This window comes from Colletotrichum paranaense, assembly GCF_030867605.1.
Source record: "Colletotrichum paranaense strain IMI 384185 chromosome Unknown Scaffold_17.1, whole genome shotgun sequence".
In the NCBI taxonomy this organism is placed as follows: Eukaryota; Fungi; Ascomycota; class Sordariomycetes; order Glomerellales; family Glomerellaceae; genus Colletotrichum; species Colletotrichum paranaense.
The window spans coordinates 247,400-262,591 of NW_026848975.1; the positions used below are offsets into that span (position 1 = coordinate 247,400).

General features: G+C 52.9%; 7 protein-coding genes across 7 annotated transcripts; 4 read left to right on the forward strand and 3 right to left on the reverse strand.

The window, feature by feature from the left end:
- Nucleotides 1–953: 953 nt before the first annotated feature.
- CPAR01_14891 (uncharacterized protein) lies at nucleotides 954–1,759 on the reverse strand (the record flags this gene model as incomplete). Its single annotated transcript, XM_060499141.1, has 4 exons — nucleotides 954–1,095; nucleotides 1,146–1,282; nucleotides 1,438–1,453; nucleotides 1,536–1,759. 4 exons carry the CDS (start codon nucleotides 1,757–1,759, stop codon nucleotides 954–956), a joined length of 519 nt encoding a protein of 172 aa, XP_060342066.1.
- Nucleotides 1,760–2,509: 750 nt separating this feature from the next.
- On the forward strand, nucleotides 2,510–3,056 carry CPAR01_14892 (uncharacterized protein; the record flags this gene model as incomplete). The annotated part of the gene is made up of 4 exons (XM_060499142.1): nucleotides 2,510–2,548; nucleotides 2,629–2,827; nucleotides 2,895–2,927; nucleotides 2,998–3,056. The coding sequence occupies 4 exons, from the start codon at nucleotides 2,510–2,512 to the stop codon at nucleotides 3,054–3,056; spliced, it is 330 nt and encodes a 109-aa protein (XP_060342067.1).
- Nucleotides 3,057–3,672: 616 nt separating this feature from the next.
- On the reverse strand, nucleotides 3,673–8,409 carry CPAR01_14893 (uncharacterized protein; the record flags this gene model as incomplete). Its single annotated transcript, XM_060499143.1, has 4 exons — nucleotides 3,673–5,882; nucleotides 5,925–6,145; nucleotides 6,205–7,537; nucleotides 7,587–8,409. The coding sequence occupies 4 exons, from the start codon at nucleotides 8,407–8,409 to the stop codon at nucleotides 3,673–3,675; spliced, it is 4,587 nt and encodes a 1,528-aa protein (XP_060342068.1).
- Nucleotides 8,410–9,521: 1,112 nt separating this feature from the next.
- CPAR01_14894 (uncharacterized protein) lies at nucleotides 9,522–10,098 on the reverse strand (the record flags this gene model as incomplete). The annotated part of the gene is made up of 3 exons (XM_060499144.1): nucleotides 9,522–9,614; nucleotides 9,697–10,029; nucleotides 10,087–10,098. The coding sequence occupies 3 exons, from the start codon at nucleotides 10,096–10,098 to the stop codon at nucleotides 9,522–9,524; spliced, it is 438 nt and encodes a 145-aa protein (XP_060342069.1).
- A 922-nt stretch (nucleotides 10,099–11,020) lies between these two features.
- CPAR01_14895 (uncharacterized protein) lies at nucleotides 11,021–11,682 on the forward strand (the record flags this gene model as incomplete). The annotated part of the gene is made up of 3 exons (XM_060499145.1): nucleotides 11,021–11,360; nucleotides 11,413–11,525; nucleotides 11,584–11,682. 3 exons carry the CDS (start codon nucleotides 11,021–11,023, stop codon nucleotides 11,680–11,682), a joined length of 552 nt encoding a protein of 183 aa, XP_060342070.1.
- Nucleotides 11,683–12,605: 923 nt separating this feature from the next.
- CPAR01_14896 (ribosomal protein L14) lies at nucleotides 12,606–13,177 on the forward strand (the record flags this gene model as incomplete). The annotated part of the gene is made up of 2 exons (XM_060499146.1): nucleotides 12,606–12,734; nucleotides 12,863–13,177. The coding sequence occupies 2 exons, from the start codon at nucleotides 12,606–12,608 to the stop codon at nucleotides 13,175–13,177; spliced, it is 444 nt and encodes a 147-aa protein (XP_060342071.1).
- Nucleotides 13,178–14,139: 962 nt separating this feature from the next.
- CPAR01_14897 (NAC domain-containing protein) lies at nucleotides 14,140–14,926 on the forward strand (the record flags this gene model as incomplete). Its single annotated transcript, XM_060499147.1, has 3 exons — nucleotides 14,140–14,379; nucleotides 14,490–14,548; nucleotides 14,608–14,926. The coding sequence occupies 3 exons, from the start codon at nucleotides 14,140–14,142 to the stop codon at nucleotides 14,924–14,926; spliced, it is 618 nt and encodes a 205-aa protein (XP_060342072.1).
- Between the last annotated feature and the right edge of the window lie 266 nt (nucleotides 14,927–15,192).

Here is a 15,192-nt window from a genome sequence, read left to right on the forward strand (position 1 = left end):
CTTAACGCATTCCCATATGCCCGCATATGCAGCTGGCCCTTTCGGGCATGTAGTCCATCGAGGTAGGAGTCCGACGTGCTGTTGATATCGTCGCTGGCGGGGTCAATTTTTGCTGCCTGAGCAGCTTGCCACTCTAAACAAAGCGATTCGGCATCCCAAGATTCCCCGAGAGACGCCCTTGCCGAAGATGTCGTCGGCGTTGGGATTCGATACCCGTGCAAAGGGGGTTCCGCTCCGTACACGGCCCGGCCACCAACTGTCATATCAGCCAAGGTTGTATTCCATAGTCGAGCTGCTTAGTAATAAGATGAAATCCCATGAACAGAGGCCAGGCCAAGTCTCCTCGCTCGAAATCAGGGTTCGATCAAGGCTCGACTCTGGTTCGGGAGCTTGCGTGGGGGTGCCTGGGCGAATATGTCACAACACAGCTCGAATGACACAATGGCGCAGATGTCTCGGGATTTCCGTCGAGGATCCATACTGGCGGTACGCTGGTCAAGCGAGCTATCAACCCGTCTTTTGGTCACGTTACTACGCGGGGAATCGCGGAATGCTACCGCGGGGATCCATTTGCTGTTCCGTATAGAGTATACTCTTCAGCCAAAGCACATACGGCACAACGACCATAACGCATGATTCGAGTCAGAACGCGGTCTGCTTTCTTTCTCTTGCAATCTTTTGGGCCGTGAAATATTGGCCTTGTTGTATATCGAATTAGAAAAAGGAAGTGTCTAGGAACCAGATCTGAGAAGCGTGACGTGTCTGATGCATGACATGACATGACAGGGTGGGTAGTCCGAAGCGCTCTGCGCCGTCTCCTCTTGCCTCCGCGACTGTTCCTGGATCGTGGCCGCAGCTGGTACGTCAGTTTGGAACCATGCTACAACTTTACCTCGTCCCTCCCATGGACCCCTTAATGTACCCCACTTTGCTCGGCAGTTGCGATTCTAGGTCTAGGAAGAGACGGCCTCCTTGACGTCCTCCTTGACATCCTTGGCCAGGTCACCAACACTCTTTTGAGATTGCTGCCACATGAGGATACGGGAGCACTGGACGACACCGACGACACCGAGGAAGAAGTTGACAGCAGCAAGACTGGACAGGTTAGTTGACACGTTCCCTTTGTGAGACCCTTCATGACATACAGGTAGTTCTTGGGCTTAATGATCAAGCACCAACGGGTCCAGATGATACCAGTGGCCGTCAGGGCACCGTTCTGGGTGAGAGACAGCTTCTCGGCGGGACGGGCAAAGTCAGCAACACCGGCAAGAACGAGAGCCCACTGTGTATTGCGTTGCCAGTCAGCATTCGTTCCATGGAGGCATTGCCAATTCTCTCGGGTATTTCTTCGTCCGGTCTATATCGACCTCCGACATCGCGACCGGACATCTGCAAGGGAGATACCCGGAGGTACCTTCAGCTACCAGGACTTCATACCTTCATAACGGGGGCCCTGGAACCATCGGAGTCAGCGGACATGTCAAAAGAATACCATGCGAGGCCTTTGTATCGCATGTCGGAGACAGTCTACTCACCAGAAGTGCACCGTCTTGATTCCGATGGGGCTGTCCCACATGCGCTTGAACCAGCTAACCTGGGCATCGGCGGACGCAGTCGAGCTCTGCCATCTCTTGGAGCTCTCGCGGAACTGGGCGCGGAACTGGGAGGTGCGGAAAGCGTTGCGGATCTGGGCACCGGCAAAGACCTGCTGGCGGAAGGCAGGGCGCGCGGCCTTGAAGAAGTTGTTGGCGGGGGCCATTGTGACGAACTGTCAAAGCTATAGCTTTTCTTTTCGTGTGTATATGTCGTCGGAAACTCGGGTTCGGAGGATCGATTGAGAAGGGATCTCAATTTACGCGGAGGCAGAGGTGGTTTGGAGCGGAGAGGGTTTTCCTTTCGATAGACGCACGGGAGGGATGGAGGGGAGAGGTTGAGGCGAGGTTGAGAGACGCAGATGCGTTGAGGTTTGGGACGTCCGAAGATGAGCGGGCAGCTTTTTTTGGCCCGGGAGCACGAGCGAGCGCATACGGTGCACTGCGAGGTAAGGCGCACGGCAGCTCTCAGCGAGCAAACAGCGTCCGTCAACCGGAGATAAGCGGGGACAACCCGTCGAGGGAAAAAAAAGTTGACTGCGGGAGCACTGACCAGGTCGATCTCACCTTCCAATTTCCATTTGAACCTTAGCACCTTACGTAATACTCACCTGTCTGTAGCTGCGTACCTTGAAAAACGGCCCCTAGATCGGGGATGTTGAGTTGTGCATATGCATAAGTCCACAGCTCCAAGAGTCCAACCAATCAGTAATACCCAATTAGACAATTTATGCTCATCCTGAGTTCCCGACCGCCTTATGCAAAATTCCCTGACCCACCTCGAACCGTGAGCACCTCGTTAACTTCAATCCTCGCCAGTCCGTCCACCAGCAAAGAGGCTCCTCCAATCGATTCGAATCCCGCCAATTGACCCAACCGTCGCCCGTCCGCACCTCCTTCGCGCAGCCCCAGCCACGATGTCGAGCAAGTACGCATTCACAAAGGCCCTCAAGGAGGTGCGCTTCCTTTTCTGCCAGACGGGCGAGCACAGCGCCGCGACCCGGTACGTTTCCTCGACTTCCCTACACACGCTCAGCGCGTGTATACCCCAACCTCGAAACCTCCCAACGACGACGACACCAACCTCTCGCATCACCTCGATCCCCCGCTAACCCCTCATCGCAATAGCAACTTCGTCGCAAGAGCCTACCCCACGATGAAGAAGAACAACCCCCAGACTCCCATCCTCATCCGCGAGGCCGCCGGCACACTACCCAAGATCTACGCGAGATACGGTCAGAACCACTTTCCAATGATACAGAATGAATAGCGAATGCTGATTAGGTACTCTTTTTCAAACAGAATTCGGCGTTGAAAAGAGCCAGTCGCTGGAAGGTGAGAGTCATCCCCCCCCCCCCCTCTTTCAATCTCTCTCGAGGACGCTTAGTAGCTAACTCCGCAAAAGGCCTGTCGGACAAGCAGATCGAGGACACAGTTACGACACTGGTAAAGAACGGCGCATAAACGTATAAACCCGGGCGGGACAATTGAACGAATAGACCAAAACAAGGACCTTTTGTACCATCACCATGTTGTTGAGAATGACGAGTCGAAAGTTGTATTGAAACTGAACTCAGCGAGCTGCCGATGAATGAAACTAGGCGCCACGGCCACAGTTCGGGGTGATCTGTGTTTGCAGAGTATCATCCCTACGACGATCCCATATACGGTCTGCTAGAAAGTGTCCACGTCCCCCGGGATGTTCACTCTGCCCTTGATCAGACGAGTCTCTGGGAGAAGACGAGTTCACTTCAGGTCACCTATGACGGGGCTCACGACCACCCAAGTAAGCATTCAAGCAATAAATGATCAGATAGAGAGTCTTCCGAGCAATGTTCATTCTATTTCTTCGCAACTACTAAGCCACAAGCGCGAGCTATGGGTATCACTCAAACACAAATCCTTCTCAAGGAACGAATAAATCCTCCCCATCACCTGCTTCTGGGATACCTCCCCAACAGGCTCTCCAATCTACAGAAAAGCTCTTAGTCAACCCTGTCCTGTCACATATACTTCCGTCTTTCCGTATTTGTTCGTATCGCGCCCAAATCATTTCCCTCCAAACATCGAACATCCTTGTCTAATGCTTGCCACTGCCCTCCTGAGGGAGCGCGCCCAAGCATGTCTTGTCCTTGGTCTTGTTCTCACTATTCATGCTGCTGGTAGGAGTGGTGGTGCTGCTCTTTGTAACAGTCGACGTTGCACGCGCTTTGCCCCAGACGCTGGTCGCAGGTAGGCTGGAAGCAGGCAAGGGAGCAGGCGGCAGGGACGGGAAGTCGTCTTTACTTGCAACAGAAAGCTTTCTGTTGTGCGTCCCAGGGGCATGTTGCGGTTGCTGGACGTGCTTGTGTCCTCGAACATTCTGCTTCTTAGGCGAAGGGTTGTTCTTCTGCGGTTCTTGCTTACCCTGTTGCTGCTGCCCGTGCTGTTCGCGATCGCTGTTAAGCTGTTGCTGCTTTTTCTTGCTAGCGCCCTTCTTCGCACGCTGTCTTTGACCGTTGCCACTGCTAGCATTTGATGGCTGTGGAACGGGCGTATCACCTTCAGCGGGATGGTCCTCCTTTGCCTTCGGCATGCTCTCGGGTGCCGACTTTTGCATGCCTTCATCTTGGACTGGCACTTCATCAGTTGTAGAGCTCTCTCCATTATCGAGGCCATCTCCAGCACCATGTCCCTGACACTGTTCAGCTTGAGCTTTGGGAGGCGTTGGTCCTGGAGTGAGAGTTCGGGATGTGACCGACGAACTGCGAGAAAAGTTGCGTTGATGCTGAGTGGTCTTCACCGGGATCGGTACCAATGGAATTGGCGCCAGCTTCACTCTATGAACAGCAGGACGCGGTACAGGCGACACAAACTCCTTTGCCTTTGGATTGAGTTGCATGGTTGACTTTGCCGTCGCCTCACTCTCAACCGTGGATGTTTCTGGTGAAACCTTCGGTTCAGGCGTCCGAGCTGACGATGGAGTTGCTGGGGTCGATAAGACCTTAGGCGAGCTGTTGCCAGAGCAGCTTTCCTGGGCTGTGGTGAAGCTCATCTTTGAAGTACTCGCAGCAGATGGAAGGCCGCCGTCGAAGGCGTGGGCCTCCTTTAGGGCGGTGGCCGCTCCAGAAGTAGAACCTTCTCGTACAGCAATGTCCAGCTGAGTCGGCTTCTTATTGCGATTCTTCGGCATTCGAAGTGAGCCGCCAGCGTTGGCCCGAAAATTCTTGCTAGGCGGGTCCGGGAGACTTGACTTTCCTAGAGGCGCTTCTGTTACAACAATATCCTTTGCCTTGTTGATGATTTCGGCAGTCTCTGATGCGCCAGTATGGTTTTCCGTCGGAAAATGAGGAGTCTTGTCATCGGCGGCCACAATCAAGACGTCGCCAATGGGGAGAGACTCATCTTGGCCTCCCGATGCCGGCTTCTTCTTCTTTTTCTTGTTTTTCTTATTCTTCTTCTTTGAAGCGTCATCGGTCATGGTGGCCATCGGACCCCCTGTGAAAAAGCCCGCATCGATCAAGCTGTCCAGTGCATGTCCAGACTTCAGGCGAAGGCTATCGCTAGGCCCATCTTCGTCAGGAAAGGAAGTCTTGAGAAACGAAGAGCTACTTCTTCCAGGCATGTGAGGCACCACGTCGAAGACCTCGACACTGCTGGTATCTCTGTGAGAAAAAATCTTCCTGTACTTTCCCTTGCCATATGTGGGACTTTGCGCAATAGGCTCAGGGGCTGTGCTTCCCTCTTCCGGGACAGGCAAGACATGAGGTATAACCTTCGCAGATTCTTCAGACGATCCCTGGTCAGAAAGAGCGCCGAATTTCTTTTCCTTGTCACTGATAGAAGCCGGAGAGCTCTTCTTGAACGGAGAGGCTACCGATTCACTGTCGTCCGGAGTAAAGACAGCCTTGCCAGAAGAGTCAGATTCTCCCTGTACCTCAGTGTCCATCGAAGTCTTCGTCAGCTTTTGAGGTGTCGCCGGTAAGTTGACGACAATGACTTTGCATGGACTGTTGGAAATCCGAGGGCTGTCATGCTTGGTTGTCTTTTCTTCATCGGGAATAACCTCCTCGGAAGGCGGCTTCGATTGCGACTCGGCTTCACTTGACTGTTGCAAGGCTAGATCACCAGTCGCATCGGCTTGTGTCGGCTTGACGTCTTCGGGCAGTTCGGTTTTACCCTGCAGCAGAGTAACTTGGTCTGCGGTGGGCAGTGGAACAGTTGAATCAGGTACCGCTTCGGACTGAGAACCATGTACTGCTTTGCCCTGCGATTTTGGTGGACGAGGAATCATATACTGCTCCAAGGAGACTGGTTGAGATCGAGAGTCCATACGAGCAGATAGGGACTAACTCTGAGTGAATAGAGCCTGGTTGCTAGCCCGAGGTTGCTGAGACCCTTCGTACGACTTCGGGATTCTATGCTGCTCATTCGCGTCCCTGCTGGCCTTGGAATACATCAAGCTTCCATAGCGCGTATGGTGAATAGGTCGCGTCTGGAGCATACAGTGAAGCTCTGGGCACTCAATATCCTTTGCGCTTGCAATCTCAGTGATGCGAGAACCATCTTCGAATCTGAATGAGAGCACCTGATATCAGTAGAATTTCTAGCCTGGATGAATGTTGCCACTTACCTGACAAAGAAGTTGGGGTAATCTTTCTGGTCCTTGAGAGCCAATCTGTTGACTTTCTCAACCTCTCCCCACCGAGACATCACAGCATGGACCTTTTCAGGCAGGTCATCTCTAATTAGATGAGAGGTGAGCTGAACGAAGACAGATCGTTCACGAGCCTCGCAAGAAGGACACTCGCAAGGCGCATAGGCCCATTTGTTATCGCCAAGCTTTTCATGTTGATTTGTGCAAGTGAAAGTTTGTCTAGACGCGGAAGAACGGGATAATGCACGGGCGCGATTCTCCTTGGTTGGAGAACGACGGAAAACGGGCCCATGAATCGAGTCATCTGCATTGTGGACCTTCTCCCATCCTTTGAAATCGCCACGGTGGCGCTGCTGCTGATGAGATGAGCCGTTCGAGTTAGGCGCTGCTCGCGGATTGAATCTTGTCTCAAATCGCGGATGGCCCATTTGCGAACCGCGGTCGCCTGCTTGGCCAAAGTGAGGGTCTGTTGATGCATTCCGCTTGTCGTTGCGTCTCTGGAAGGAAACCGGCTCAGGTGCCACACCAGGAAAAGCAGCAGATTGAGCACGCTGTGCGCCGCCCACGGAAACACTGCCCGGTATTTGCGCCGAATGCCCAGCGTTGTTGAAGCGGTTGTCATTAGGTCTTTGAGGAGACGGAAGGACCTGCGAGGATGGACCGTAACGGCGATTTCCAGGACCAGCAGGAGGTTCCATGGGTCCGTGAGGAGGCCCATGAGGAAGTCCACGAGAGGGTCCATGAGGAGGTCCACGAGAGGGTCCATGAGAGTGCTCTTGAGAGTGCCCTTGAGAGTGCCCTCGAGGGGGGCCATGAGAGGGAGCATGAAGGGGGCTAACGGGTCCAAGATAGGGCTGAGGCATACCATGTGGACCTGTAGTGAAAGGCGTGTTGAATGGATGACCATCAGGTCTAATAGCATGAGGGTAAAAGGTGGATCCTCCCGGACCTGCATTTTCGCCTCTGGATATCGAAGTTTGATTCGTTTGCGCAACGTTGGGAAGCAAACGACCAGGCAGCCGACGAGAATCATCATTACCATGGCCATGACTTGCCGAAAAGGTCTGCCGGTTGTCCGCTGGGGTACCCTCGGGATAACTGACGCGATTCACAGCCGTAGCAACATCGTGATGGAGATGGTCGATTGAATTTTGCCTAGATGTACCGCTCACGATCAATGGCTTCGGAGGCGAGGCTTTGGCAGCCGGGCTCGTTTGTGACAGTGGGGAGTCGGGGTTGCCCTTCGTCAGGTTTGGGGCGGTTGATGCTGGAGCAAGTCCACTAGGAGTATCTTGAACGGGTTGACCCGCTGACAAGGTTAGGTCAGGCGCTTTCAGCAGGTAACAGAGTCAACTCACCAAGCCAATGTTGTAGTGTGCCTCCTTCCCACTGGTACCCGAGGCTATTCTGCGGGTACGAGGCTGGTTGAGCCCATGGCTTGCCTAGAAGCTGATCATGTCGAAACTTCAGAGCATTGCGGACAAGTTCCATGCTGACAGGAGGCAGTCCCTGGAGGTCAACGCGATCCTCTGAGCTCAGCAGATTGAGAACGTCGCCCTGGAAGTCTTTGAAGTCTAGCAGCTTCTTCTTGTTCTCGCTCTTTGCAGCCCATTCGTCGCACCAATGACCAACTTCCGCAACGATTTCTTGATGGAGGTTGCGAACGAGACATTGATTTTCGTGGTAGAGATGAAGCATCAGATTCCAAAGGTTCATCGCGCCTTGGAAGTAGATGTCATAGCAGTCGAAATAATCATACAAGTCTTCCCAGAACTCCAGCTGCGGCATGGACTTCATGTGGCTCCAATGCTTCTTGCGGATGGCATTGGCCCTCTCCTGGAGCTCTTCAGCGCTCCATAAATCAATTTGGCGTGCTGGGAGGACATGGCTGAGACCGCGAGTGGGAAACTCGCCATTGTTGGTGCTAAAAATAGCCTTGATCTCCTTCGAAGGCTGGTTATAGAAGGCGATCGGAAGATTGTCTTCGATGTAAAGTCTGGGCGTCTCTCCCTCCTTGGTACCGACCATCTTGTAGCCGTCGGGAATTCCGTTTGGGTAGTAATGAGAGGAAGGCTTGGTGGGCATAGAGTTTGCCATCGTAGCGCGACCATCGTGATCGTTGTTCATGGAGAAGCGCTGATCTTGGAAGGAGCCAGGTCCTCCATGGATGTTGGAAGCCATACTGCAAAGCTGCGTATATCCAACGTCGTTTGGCAACGGGATGATAGGCTTGCGGTGATGGGCTCGGAGGCAATGGAGGTAGAGAAAATGACAATATTTCTGGTGGCGATTTTGGAGTAGGAGAGGGATTGATTTGGTGGTGGGAAGGGAGAAGAAGCGATGAAGTGGGTGGTGTTGTTGTTTTTGGGACGATGAGAGAGGGAGAAGGGCAACATTCACAACGCAAGTGAAAATTAGAAGCAGGAGAGAGGTGTGAAGGAAGGGGCCAGGTGCCAAAGATGTTTGTTGGGAAGGAGTCATGGGCGGGTGCACCTGCCTGTAGATAAGAGCAGCAGTAGCATCAACCGGAAGAACGAAATATTCAGACTTTCACAGTGACACCCCTTAGACCGGTGAAGTGGAGGATGCAGGACTCAGGCAACAACACGGTTCTCGGTAGCTACATTTCCAGTAAGGACAGCAGATATGGCTCTCACATGGTAATCGCATGAGCCTACTGGGTCTTCCTTTTGTTGCGATGACTCCTACTTGATGTGTAGACGAGTTTTCCTATATAGGTGGGTAGCCGGGATCATCTTTCCCTTCTTTCACAGGAACTTGACATGAAAAGAGCAAGTGTTCTCTTCTTTCAACCGTCTATTATCTTTTCCAAGGTCATCAGGTCTCTCATCGTAATGTCCATGGAGACAAACAAGTCTTGCTCACCTGTTCCCGATAACGAATCAATGTGGTTGATGTAGCATACCCTCATTGAGAATCAGTAATAAAATGGCACATATTTGGTCCTGGAAAATTGAGGTAGCAATGCTTGCATATGAGGTGAGGCTTTGCTCATTAGGGTGAACAAGCACTATTGCAGGAACATAGTACTTATCAGAACTCGACTTGGAGCCTCTTCCGATGGCTATCAACGGATTGACGGCAGCCTATAGAAATAGCTACGAGCTAAATTGAGCTTTATGGAAGCATTGAACGAGACTTTACACGACATAGAAGAGAGAAGAGTATATTCATCATTCAACTAATGTACCACTAAGGGAAGGAGGACGCAGGTATCTGGATAACAAGGACAAAGGAGCTGCTTTGAAACATCTGAAGAGAGCGTTCTTCTTTCAGCTCTTCTCGTTGCTCAAGGCATTAAGCATCTTGAGAATCTCAGATTCACTCTCACCAGAGACGGCCTTGCCGTTGTTCCAGTCCACAGTCTGCATGTCTCAGTCAGCCAGGTCTGTTCGTCAAGAAGCACAGGTTTGAACAGGACCACGAGCTCTGGGAGGAAACACATACCACGGGTCTTTGGAAAACTTCGGCGTTCTGCTGGAACTTCTTCAGGGCATCCTGCTCAGTGGAAGCACCCTTGATGATTGACGGAATCTTGCTCTTTCCGACGTATTCCAGGATAGTCTTGACCTGGTCGGCTGTTGGGGGGTCTTCGGTGATGTTGAGCTCAAAGTCGGCGCGGGACTTCTTGGGGCTCGTTTGGACGCTGTGGTCGCTGGCCTGGTCCTCAGTAGCGCCGGCGGCGGCGTTGGCCGACACCTGCTTGAGGAGGTTGACAACCCTCACAGAGGCGGGGGAGCTCGCCTTGTGGAAGACAGTGACGATGTCGAGGGTCTTGCGCTACAGTGTGTGTCAGTGATCAATTGATCTGTATCGGGGACGGTTGAGCTGCCTTACGAATCCGAACATTGTGGCAGGTCGTTGGGGGCTATTTTGGTGGTGTGTTTGTCTTGCGTGAGCTCTGCTCCGTGCAGCGTGATGCGATGAAGTCGGTAGTGGAGCTCTGGAGCTTCGGAGCTATCAGGTTTACGTCATTTAGCCGGGCGGCTTAGTTTTAGACGCCAATGCCGGATTAGCGCACTGGCGGGGCCTGCCGCGCTTGACCCCTGGCCCCATGCACCTGGGACCGGCCACAGGAGGCACAGCGATGGAGCATCACGTCTTGGGACCCCTCACTTTGTCATTTGGATGGGCCTGGAGCCTCTTGGGCGTCGATTTGGCTTTTTTTCGTAACGGAATAGATGGGGGGCGCGGCTCCAATGGGTCCTCTGCTATGTCATGTTGCTTTCCCACAGCAACAGGGCAATTCATCTCACTACCTATCTAGTTTCACAGGATGTGCAGCACGCGATCAGGGTGCCGCATAGTGCAAAGCTCGAAAGTGACTGGTCAGTCGTCAGGGAAGGTACTGGCGGGGTAAGATTTCAATGCACCAGGCAGATTCACCTTCAACGCTCCTATTTACAGACGAGAGGCTTGCTGAAAGAATCAACAGCTGAACAAGAAAAGGTGCCTAGGTTAATATCGATCTTGGACCTTCGCGCTCATTCCTTATCGACCGTGAGCAGGGGTAGCCAGACTTGAGGCAGGCGATGGGCTGAACTCAAGCTCACTCAGCTTCAGCATCAAAGACATGGCTGAAAATTGGCAACGAAGATGCGCCGTAAAGTCAGAGCCGCCAACTACTCTCCGCCCCAAGTGCATCGCCGATTTTCCATGTGGCATGAGCAGATCTGTCATGGCTTTTTTGCGGAGAATGACAATTGCATGACGTAGGAGGGAGTTTTGCCCGTCTAAGCTGAGAATCGGCGCTGGAGACGTCATGACGTAGATGTACCGGAAGGGGGTCGCTGCGCAAGTGCAGCTAAGACAGCTTCCTTCCCATTCATATAGAAAGCTCATCTGCTGTACACAAGCCTTCTTTGCTCACTTTTCAACCCAAGCATCAATCACTCATCAAACAACACACCGTCCCTGTTCTTTAGCAGTAAACATACCTTCAAATTCCCATCTCACCAACAAAACAACCATCATCATGTCCGGAAACTCAAACGTTGGCAACAGCGCCGTTTACGAGGCCGGCGATCAGAGAAACGCCAAGGAGGAGGAGACCAACAACGCCGAGCGTTTCCACGAGGGCAAGGAGCACTCTCACTTGGCGACAGACTCCAGTAAGTTGTCCGTGCAGCGGCCGGTATTTTGCAGCTGTTAATAGTTAATCAGAGGATGAGCGTTCCATCGCCAACAGACTCGCTGCTGAGGAGAAGAAGAACAAGGAGGGTGATGAGGAAGAGTCCTTCGAGACCCGCCTTGGGAAGGAGGACGCCACACTCCCCGTAAGTAGCATTCCTGAGCCCTCCGCGCATGAAAGAACCAGTGCTAATTGGTAAATAGGCCAAGCTGCACGGTAACAAGCCTTCCAGGGGCGCCGAGATCGACAAGCAGCTCCAGGAGGAGGACGAGCTCCGCCTGAAGCAAAAGGCTGGAAAATAGACATGGGAAGCACAAATATGATTTTTCGGTCCGGCGTTGGCAGGGTAGCACCAGCATACATGAGTTCATAGGATGAATATCAAAAGTCATGACGCAAAATACTTTCCTAGTGATGTTTTCACGGTGGTTGCATGGCAGTCTGAAAGACCGTGGTCACGATTAATAAAGAACAATTGGCAATATACGAGGTTTGAAGAACGTAAACGTTTACATATCATTTTTTTTTTTTTTACTATCAAGTTGTCTATACTGCTGGTCATACCTGAATGTCGAATTAGTCAAACATATCCCAACAGAGATTCCAGAGAACAGAAAGGTGTTGTTGGGTTTGGAGGTCAGAATATGTAAGAATTGAATATCATATATTCAGACGATATAGCCACTCCGGCGAAAGAGAGCCACCGAAAGAAATCAATCGCAAATTTTTCTCATCATTCCAATAGGGGGTGTGTCGGGCGATATGAACGTACCTTGTGTTCTTTTGCAGCTTCGTAGACAGATGCCAAATTCTGAGCACCTCGAAGCTGATGCAGAGTAAGATCAATAAAACAAAGGGAGAGCTCAGCAAGCTGCACCTTTATGCGAATGGGAAAAAAAAGTTCTGTCGTCGGTGGAGCCTGCGCGGTGAGTGGCCACTGACCGCCCCAGCTAAGCCGCTTTGGGAAGGGAGGGACTCGGCTCGGTTAATCAGCAAATCCGTCTCATTGCGGCTTTCTGACTTGCCCTAAGTCGCACCATCCTCCCAGGGAAAAAAAAAGAAGTGTGCCGAAGTGACTTCGAACTCCATCCACCACTAACCACCAGCAGCACATCTTCGACGTCTGGTAAGTTGACGCGCCCCTCCAAGACAAGCAAGACGCAACACCACGAAATCCGCAACCCCGATTCTAACTTCGCGATCCAACTTCAGACCGACCAGCAAAATGGGTGACGCTACCATCGAGGGTTCTAAGTGGCGACTGGTCGAGGTCGGCCGTGTCGTCCTCATCCAGGGCAACGGCCCCTACGCCGGCCGCCTTGCGACTATCGTCGAGATCATCGACCACAAGCGCGTACGTTACGACAGCACCTCCTCTCTCCCCCGATACGATTCGAATGATGATTTGAAATTGGGCGCACGAGCGCGCGCTCCGTGGACGATATAGGAAACCTGGAAGACTAACATGATACCAAATCGCAGGCTCTGGTCGACGGCCCCTCCTCAGACGCCAAGCTCGCCGTCCCCCGCCAGCCCGTCTCTCTCTCCAACGTTCTCCTCTCCTCGCTCGTCGTCGCCGGCCTGCCCCGTGGCGCCCGTACCGGCACCGTTAAGAAGTTCTGGGAGAAGTCTGAGATCGACCAGAAGTGGAAGGAGACCAACTGGTTCAAGCGCAGCACTCAGATCGAGCGGAGAAAGAACCTCAGCGACTTCGACCGCTTCAAGGTTCTCCGCCTCAAGAAGCAGCGCCGTTTCGAAGAGCGCAAGGCTCTGGTCAAGGTCAAGGCCTCGGCGTAATGGACTCACGATTAGGATGTCTATGGGGTTGACTTTGAAGACTACGGGGCTGGTTTAGAGCGTGACAGCATGGGATCCGGTTTGGTCTGCATCACCGCAGCATTGGGTTGCTGCACATCTCTTTTGCTCCGTAACTGGAAGGGCTGTATGTCACATTCATCATCAATCATATGATGACCGGCGTCAAATACGGAAATTCAGAGACAAAAATGAATTCATGGCACAATCAGAAAAATAGATTGGTTGGCTCGTGACGGGGACACGGAGTAAAGACTTTTTTTTCGGTTTTCCTTTTGAGACTCTGTAAATCTTCATGACGAGCCTATTCTTGACGTGAATGCCATGGCCGGGAGTCGGTTCTCGAAATGCCGTTCTAGATCCATCCCGGTTAAGTCCAAATTTCGTAGTGAGCCCATGTACGGCCAGGCTCTGCCTCAGCCTTGTAGAAATGACGGGCAGAATGTCATCCATTTCCTTGAGGCGGCGGCCGTGGCTCAAAATGCCCGGCGTGCACCGCGTCCCATCCGGGGGACCTGAAATGGGGGAGCCACTCAGGTCGGGAGCGTTGGCAGACTCGCAGGCGGTTGTCTTCTGCTTACCTAATCCACTTTAACACAGTAGGTGCTGCTAACCCTAGAATTTCTCTGCGATCTTTCCTACAAACCACAAAGCCACCGAACATAATCCCCCACGCCGAGTTAAGGATCCCTCGTTCTAGTCTTTGGTAAGTGTTGCTGCCCCTCTGTCGAATTTTTGACGCCATTGCCCGATCAACGAACCCGCGACTGCACCGACGAATTTTTGTGCGAAAAGTTGGCATTTTCCCCTTCCCACAGACACCCAAATCCGAGCTCGCCAAATCAGCTCTGCGCGCGATCCTAGCTCCCACCACCACCACCACCACACCAGAAGCACCCCGCAGCTAACAATTTTTTTCTTCCCTCGGTTCAGCAGTCGACAAAATGGCCAACCCCCGCGTTGAAGAGCTTCCCGATGACGAGACCAAGAAGGTCTCCGTCGAGGAGCACGAGGACGAGAGCTCCGACTCCGAGATTGAGGGCGAGGATGCCGAGGGCCTTCCCTCCGGCTCCACCGCCGTCATCCACTCCCGCAACGAGAAGAAGGCCCGCAAGGCTCTCGAGAAGCTGCACCTGACCAGAGTGCAGGGCATCACCCGCGTCACTCTCCGCCGCCCCAAGAACGTGAGTTGCCTGGCATGATATGATGTGGCTGTTGTCGGTGGTGGTGGTGGTGGTGGCACGCACGGCGCAATGCGGGGGGGCATATTGAACAAGGCTGACCCACGTCCCAGATCCTCTTCGTCATCAACAGCCCCGAGGTCTACAAGTCCCCCAACAGCAACACCTACATGTAAGTAGCATACTGCACCATGGGTCATGCGATGTGTGGAAACTGACTGTGCACTCAAGCGTCTTCGGTGAGGCCAAGATTGAGGACCTCAACGCCACTGCTCAGCAGGCCGCCGCCCAGCAGCTCGCCGCTGCTGGTGGTGAGCACGACCACGCCGGCCACGACCACTCCAGCCACGGCAAGGCCGTCGAGGCTGACGCCGAGACCAAGAAGGACGAGGAGGAGGACGATGGTGAGGAGGTTGACGCCGAGGGCATTGAGGACAAGGACATTGAGCTCGTCATGACCCAGGCCAACGTTAGCCGGAAGAAGGCCATCAAGGCCCTGAAGGAGAACGACAACGATATCGTTAACTCTATTATGGCATTGAGTATTTAGCGGCGGCCCCGGTCAAAGGTAGTTTCTCAAAATCTCGATACAGCAAAAAGGACGGAACGGGTTGGCATGTACAATTCCCAGGGAGTTGACTCCGAAAAGTCTCTTTCGCAATGAGAGGTCATGATAATCGGCGCTTTCTTGCACTCTGGATATCGCGCTTATGACATACGTGATGCGTGATTGGCTATTGTGACATCGTGGACTGACTCCTGCTCATAATACCTGCCTTTGTAGACCAGCCTCGTCTGGTTGAATTTACAGCTACC